Source organism: Carex rostrata, chromosome 14, assembly GCF_964058835.1.
Source record: "Carex rostrata chromosome 14, lpCarRost1.2, whole genome shotgun sequence".
Taxonomy (NCBI): domain Eukaryota; kingdom Viridiplantae; phylum Streptophyta; class Magnoliopsida; order Poales; family Cyperaceae; genus Carex; species Carex rostrata.
The window spans coordinates 9,539,497-9,547,682 of NC_135931.1; the positions used below are offsets into that span (position 1 = coordinate 9,539,497).

The 8,186-nt window shown below is 33.3% G+C and overlaps 1 protein-coding gene across 2 annotated transcripts; it reads right to left on the bottom strand.

Annotated features, from left to right (window-relative positions):
* Positions 1–4,826: 4,826 nt before the first annotated feature.
* LOC144565619 (Acyl-CoA N-acyltransferases (NAT) superfamily protein) lies at positions 4,827–8,186 on the bottom strand. Of its 2 annotated transcripts, none has more exons than XM_078315422.1 (5): positions 7,842–8,186; positions 7,219–7,374; positions 6,643–6,741; positions 5,805–5,925; positions 4,827–5,252 (listed from the first exon to the last, which is right to left on the bottom strand). In XM_078315422.1, exons 1-5 carry the CDS (start codon positions 8,112–8,114, stop codon positions 5,092–5,094), a joined length of 810 nt encoding a protein of 269 aa, XP_078171548.1. In that variant the 5' UTR covers positions 8,115–8,186; the 3' UTR covers positions 4,827–5,091. The 2 variants fall into 2 exon arrangements, with proteins under 2 accessions (XP_078171548.1, XP_078171549.1); XM_078315423.1 differs by having other exon boundaries at positions 6,643–6,738; positions 7,842–8,179.

Consider the following 8,186-nt stretch of genomic DNA (forward strand, 5'->3'; position numbering starts at 1 on the left):
TAGCGATAAGTAACGCAAAATTAATTAAGGAATTAAAATATTCATATGTACCATACAAAATTCAAATTCTATTAAAAAAAAGCCTAAGCATAAACTATCTATCTTTTTCTATTTAAAAACAAAAGCATTCCGGACCTTAAAAAAAATTAATTCTTAAAAAATATTTCAGTTTGGACATTTAAATAAAAACCTATGTAGCATAGTATGCGCTATAGTGTGTAATGTGCAGCACAAATAATGGACCGCTATTACCGCTATAGCAGTCGTAGCTGAATTAATGCACTTTTATCTCATAACTTAGCATTTAAAGTCTGAAAACATTATAGTGTCGCTATTTCATCGATACAGTGTTATTTAGAATATTTATTAAACCTAGAAAAAAAAAAAAAAATTACCGAAACAAATATTTGGACATTCCATTCCAGTCTGGCCTGGCATATAGCGTTGTGGCAAAGTGTGTATCGAATCAAATTTTCTGTACTCATAGAATGTACCAAAATTAGATTTGGTCCTTACTATTTTGGGAAAAGAAACAATCAATATGTTTTATAACATTTCAATTTTTTATTTTCTAAAAAAAAATATTCAGTGGAAAGTCATATGGATCCGATATGAATTGTATTTTATATGAATCATGTGTCCATTCAGAAATGACCAAAGACATTAAGTATTTGTCCTTTGTATTAGCCAACAATAATATCAGATATATAACGTATTTGTATTTTCAATACTGTGTTGTTATTAATTTGTCGTGTCAACTTTATTATTAACAGTATTTTTTTTTGAACTTGCAATGATAAAAAAAAAAACAGAGGAATGAACCAACCAACCTTGCATCGGAACCGAATCCTCTGCCCACCGGTGGGCAGGAAATTCCTGCCTCCAGAGTCACTGCAGAGTGGGCCCCCATTTAACTCTAAAACCAAAACTATTTTAACCCTAAATCCTTTAACAGTAACTGGGCCCACCCCGCAGTGACTCTGTGGGCAGGAATTTCCTGCCCACCGGTGGGCAGAAAATCTGATTCCCCTTGCATCATTCCATTTAACAAGAAATTCCTCTTAGAGCCCAAACAAACACTCCTTAAAGTTTCTTAAATACACCCTGAAATTTGGGTACTGAGACAATAATTGTCAAATATGCCAGATAGCTTCCTTGGATTAGAAGTAATATTGTTTCCGGGTCTAATTGCATGTTGTTAATTAATGCAAAGAGAGGGCCTATCTTTTCGTTGTCCCCTTGCAAATTAAAGCATCTAGTGATCTAGTCCTAACTCGATAAACACAAGAAACACTACTTCAATGTATAATACTAGTCTCTCTAGTGTAGTTGACTTCCCGAGAAGTAGAAAAAAGAAAGAAAGATCAAAATAAAAAAAGAAAAGAAAGGAAAATAAACTGGGAATTTAGTATAGTGGAACGAGATCTTGTCTTTATTTTCAGAGGATGCGAGTTCAAGTTTCAAAAATAACATCTAAAACTATTAGTATTTGCCAAGACCCTTTAATCAAAAAAAGAAAAAGAAGAAAAGAAAAGAAGTATATTTTCTTCAGAAAATTGGTGAAGAAAGATATTATAAATCTTGGATATGTGCATGTAATATGGAGAAAAAGAAAATTCCAAGATACTACCTTTAAAAGAGGGGGAATTTAATGTATACCCCTCAAAACTTTGAAATTATGTATTTTTCTCTCTAAAATTCATAATATCATATTTAACGTTCTAAATTTAAAAAAAAATCACAAATTTACCATTTATTGTCTTTTCTTAGAACTCATTTAAATTTTATAAATTACCAATTTTACATTTTATTTAAAAAAATAAAAATACGTATCATGTTTTAGAAAAATATCAATCTTCTAATTGGCCAGGTTTCCAAGAGCAAATGGGTCTTTCATATCCTTCTAATGCTTACACAAGTATATACTTAAATGCTACCATGTATGCCTCATAAGTAGATAAATGACCAATTTGCCCTCGAAAACCAACCAATTAGAATACTGTCATTTTTCTAAATCATGCTACATATTTTTTATTTTTCTTAATAAAGAGTAATATAGGTACTTTCTAAACTTTAATGGGTTTTAATAGAAAAGACAATAAAATAGGTAAATTGTTGATTTTTTGAATTTGGAAGGGTAAATATGATATTATGAATTTTTCAGGAGGAAATATGCAATTTTGAAGTTTTTTAGGGGCTTCCATTTAAAAAATTACGGAAGGGAACCTTTTTTATTGTTGCCAATTTTAGATTAGGTGAGAACCTGTATACAGCATAACCATTATTTTAATTTTATCCAGCACTTGACAAAAAAAAAAACTGCATACAGCATACCCATTGCTGTAATATTTCTCAACAATTTACAAAAAGTTTCTCATAGTCATAGTACTTTTTGAAGTATTTCAGGGTTGATAGGACAAATTTTGCCTATGAAAACCCCATAAAGGGTGTTTGCTTTTATTACATTTAACTTTAAGATAGCCGAGTTATATTGACATTTTAGGCTATATACTTAAATGATCTCTTAACCTTAAATTAACAAGGAGCTGCCTATGGGGCCTCTTGCCAACATAAAAAATGGGAGAGTTTCATATATATATACCGCTCAAAAATTGTAAAATTACGTATTTACCATCCAAATTTTTATAATTACATATTTACCATCTAAAAATCTAATAACTCACATATTTACCCAATATAACTTTAGCATATATCAAATATATCCAAAATTCAGGTTAATTATATTTAATTTTTTTAAAACTATAATTAATCAAGGATTAACTTAGCACCCTCTCTTTCTTTCCTTAGAACCGTTCTCCTTTATACCCATTATAAAAGATTAAAAACAAATATTATAAACTGAGCCAGTAACAAAATACAGATTCTCAAACTCAGTGACTACTTTGATAACTGGTTGCGATATCAACGTCGAATTCAGTACGAGTTATTTTGTTGGAAAAGTTAGAGTGATTATCTTGATTTTAGACGTTCAAGCTGAGACTAAAATTGTAATATTCGAGTCTGTTACCTCCATTTCTCTGAGTTTTAGTGGGAGAAACGAGATGAGGAGAGAGTTTTAGCGGAAATAAGAAATTGACGTCCAAAAAGAGGGGAGAAAAATCTATGCGCAGAAGAGGAAGAGGGAGAAAGAGAAGAGACTAAATAACTTATTAATTATATTTTATATAATATTAAACTTAATTAATCTCATTTTTTGATTAATTGGGTAAATATGTGAATTATTAGATTTTTCACTGGTAAATACGTAATTATAGAAATTTGGATGGTAATTATGTAATTTTACGGTTTTTGAGAGGTATATATGAAATTCTCTCTAAAAAGATAAATTAAAGAGCGGCTTGCCATATCTGTCTCTTAGCCTTAGGGACATCTTGGTTTGTAATTTCCAACGTGAGCCGTCAAATCTGCGTTTTTGCAGAATGAAAAGACTTGCAAATTAAAATGTGTCTTGCCCTCAAAACAAGCAGCATGAACAAAACTACCAATCCCGGTGCTGTCCATTCATTACCTTTCCAATAAAATTAAATAGTTGGATATTTTGGAGATATTGGGACAACTTGTTATGAACCTTTTGTTATTCCAATTATAGGTGATGTAATACACGAGTGAGTCTATGGTACTATGCATATCACGGGTTGTTACCGTGCTACGGCTTTATATTAGAGTTTTCAAATCCTAACGGTCGATCCGAACTGTTCATCTTGTTCTTCATATTAATATATGTTTGGAGACCAAATATTACATTTTTTGAAAATTTTTTACTATTTTTTTTAGATATTTAGAAAATCACTTGATCTGAAAATTCTGGACCATCAAAAAACAATGATTTTCAATAAATCTAAAAAAATAGTAAAAAAATTTCAAAAAAATGTAAAATTTGGTCTCCAAGCACATATTAATATGGAGAACAAAATGAACGATTCGGATCGATCATTAGGATTTGAAAACTCGAATATAGAACCGTAGCACGGTAACAAATCGTAATATGCATAGTACCATAGACTCACTCTGTAATACATTGTTGAACGGACCGACATTTTACTTGGCAATCTGTAAAGTCTCATAGAATGATTCATGACCTTTTTATCTTGTTATACACTATTAGATGGAACAAGTCACATGGCACGTAGGTACCAAGCAATTTATCATGTTCTATCTGTTTCTCTAGACCGATGATGTCATGTCTACCCCAACTGTTACCGTCACTTGCAAATGCAAATGAGATATCCAGTTGAGTAGAAAGCCTTCCAGCGCAATGCATTTTATATTTAAGCGAGAATTTATACAAGTATAATATAGGCCCAAGAATTTATGGCCCAAGAAATTTAAAGCCCATATAAATCTCATTGACCCTGGGGATGTGGTAGAGATGTCCACTTCGAAGGGGATGTACTTGTGTTCTCAAGAAGAGATTCAGTCAAGGATAAGATACATTAAAATCAAATTTGGAGCCATCCGATGCATTTTAAGATTCGCATGAAATCTGCTCTAATATTTGTACACGCAGATCTTAGAGCGCATCAAACCCAAACTGCAGTACAAGGTCTGTACAATCAAATTATTTTTAGGTTAACGCAACATTGGCCATAAGCTTTTTGAGTTGAAAGAATCATTGTGTTTGTATATACCTCTTCGTCAAAAGTAGAGCATGCTTCATTTGATTTCATTTTTCGTCAAAGTCCCGAACCCCACAGTACCAAACATGTTCGATTGCCACATGTAGAATGTGTAAAATTAACTATAAATGACAATCAAATCTGAAATTAAACTCCTGTATAAGCAATTCTAACATCACAACAGCAGACTAAATAAAAATTAAATATATACTCAAGTAGTACAATTATGCACAACTTGCTAGAAAACTAAAAATTTACATCATCAGTACAAACGCCTTAAATACAAGCTCAATAAAGCTTAAATTTCCTAATTTCCTTCCATTTTCTTGACAATTTTTCTATCACAATTTACAAGTCAAATAAATGATACTGAGTCTTAGAGAAGAGGAAACAATGTGCCAGAAGAAAAGGAAGCAGGTCAAATTTGATAAAAAATTCATGGACCATTATGCTTTTAACTTTTCAAATCTGTCCAGAGAAGAAACCTTCTTGGCCGGCCCAAAAATCTAGCCTTCCAAGCAGGCTCTTCGCTTTCATAAACAAAACCACATTTCTCGTACAATTTCTGCGCACCGTCATTATCTATTGCCACATGCACATACAGGTCGGTAATACCTAGAGAAAAAAGAAAAAAAAAAAAAAAAAAAAGTGGATCCTTGATGTATTAGCCGAACAAAAGTTTCACATTAGCATTCATCCATTGTTTTCCAGTCGTTAAATTAGAAACAAGAACAATTTATGCAGTCTAAATTCTCAAATGTTCAGATGTTGCTTTTTAGTAGCTCAATTAGAAACCAGAAAATGTACCACTTAAAAATCTGAAATTTTCATATGTTGTAGAATGAGATATATTTGACAACTCTAGTTTCATCCGCACATCTAGCATACCTGGTTTCTTAAAGACATGTCAGTACACTACTGTCCCTTTTTTCTCCTTCAATTACATACAACTAACAAAAGAGGGGTACTTAACATTATCACTCAAACAAAGTCATGTCAGGTAATAGACGATATTTTCACTTTTCAGTGTTACGGATGAGATTTCGGGTGTTTGCAGGGAATAATTCCTGTAATATTCTGACACTCAGGGTTAAACATGGAATTGAGAACTCCAAATTATAACCACAAACAAGCCAAGGAATAAAAGGAAGCATAATATTAATTTACCCCAATCATGTGCCAATTTCTTAGATCTGTTGACTAGTTTATAGCCCAAGCCATTTCTCTGAAGCTCCTTTGCAACACATACATTGCTTATGTAAGCTCGCATTGGATTAGAACCAGGCCCCTGTTTTACATTCAAGAATTATAGAATCTCAACATAAAAGCCTGAAAAAAAAAATTAAAAATGAAAGAGGATAATTAATTATCATCAACTTGTTATGGGCAGTGGCTTCAACAGAAATAAGCTTTCTCCACTAATTAAATGTAATTACCGAGAAAAAAATTAAAAACAGTTGCCATTATGTAACGCCATTTGCATGCTTCTGCCTTGATTAGTAACCAATCAAGTCCATAACTAGATAATAATTCAATTAGCACGCATTATTATGGTCCTGAATTAGTTGATTAATCAACAAATTAGCTCCTACCTCAGCAGTTTAAAACTTGATAAATTTACTGAAAAGTATGCCAGGGTTTGGGTGATGATCAATTAATAAATTGATTAACTTATTTTTCATTCATTGGTTAAGTTATTGTCCTTGGAGTACTGGGATCTGTTTGACATGAATGGTTGCAGAATAATTACCAAGATAGTTGTAAACAGAAAAAGGAAAGAACAATTAGATAGACATAATTTTAGAAACCTTTGTAGTTAATACAAAGTCAGAACACACACAAGACATAATTTACTGTTAGTCTCGAGAGAAAAAGAATGTGGTGCTGACTGTAACCTAAGTACCAGTAATGATACAGGCTTATTATGGTGTGATGTTGATTATTATAATATGTTGGTAACAGTAGCACATATTAGGGATAGTTTGGTAATTTTAGAAATCTATACCTCGGGTCGCCTACCAGTGAGCTCATCAGGTAACCAAAGGCATTGGTTGAGATCCAGCGTACCAACCACTACTCTCTCTTTTCCATCTTCACTAAACTGCTTTTGTCAGAGAAAACATTATGCTTATTCTGTTGGAAACTCACAGTCATGCTGTCAGAGGAAACATTATCCTCGATTGGAACCAACAATCGAGGATGTATGATAAAACCAAGGAATTATGCACAATCTGTAACCAGATCAGACTAATATAGTACCAAGTTAAATTATTGGAATCTGCTACTAACACAGTTCTTTTTTAATTATTTTTCTAGAAGTAATATTTTCGTTACATATCCTTTCGGATGTTCTCTTTTCCTGTCAAAGTGTTTACTAGGTTTATGCAGTTTTGGTCAAAATCACTTTTCTTTTTTTGAAATGCCATGACAGAAGATGTCAGGTGTTGTTAGTCAAAATCACTTTTCAGTCTTGGTTTATCACTAATAGCACATCAAATTAACACCAAGAAAAGAGACAGCAACATTACCAGCATAAAAACATGTCCTGTAATAGTTCACTATCATGTAAAAGATGAAGTACCTTACATTCAGAACAGAGCTCTTCAGCCGAGATCAAGGAGTGCGTAATGGGAAGAGTGGCATTGATACAAGCCACCCTTTTAAATGCCACCAATTTCCCAGAAATTCGGTCATTTAATCCCTCGTATTCTCTTTCTGTTAATGACCTTCTTAGTTCCTAGATATTTTTTATAGTGGTACATTTGAAATGTTATTGATGTTTTTGTTCTCAAATACTCAAATGAAAGGACGATTGTAACCAAAATAGTTTAGCAACAGCATATGGTTACCGAGACAAGATACTTAGACACATTGTCATCTCCAATTGATATGATTTGAATCGAAAACATTTGTAGTAATGATATAAACCCCTAGAATTTTACTTGATTTAATTTATGAATTATCCAATAAGTAAGCTCCAATTCCAATAGCACCACTCTCCGCGAAAGAGCTTACCTTTCCAATCATCTATTCAAGGTTTCCTGGATTATTTTTAGACTCGAAAATTCACTTTTATTAATTTATATTCACACTTACAACATCCTCCCAGTACAATTAGCACTATTTTGGGGGAAAAAAAAGCACCGGTACAATTCTAGAAAGTATATCAAGAGGTCGGAGCGTCCGATGTGTAACTTTTCTCACCTCAACGCCATAAGAGTCTCGAAACTCGTAAAAGGTACGAATTCGGAGCCTGACAGCTGCGTGGAGCTCCGAATCTGTCAGGGATTCTCTCACTCTAAGCTGACTAGAGTCGATAGCCACTGCTTCCCTTGTCGCCAACCGCAGCTGCCCGCTGGAACAGGAGATCCGATGGTTCGGATTGCGGAGGAGAAATTTCGGGTTCGGGTTCGGGTTCTTCCTCCTGGAGAGGTGGTGGAGAAGGGACTGCGGGTCGGGCGAGGAGAGCAGCGCCATAATTTTCAGTTGACCTGCTCTGCCTCTGGCCAGATTCCTTTCTCCATAGCAGTATATCGCTCGGTTATATTC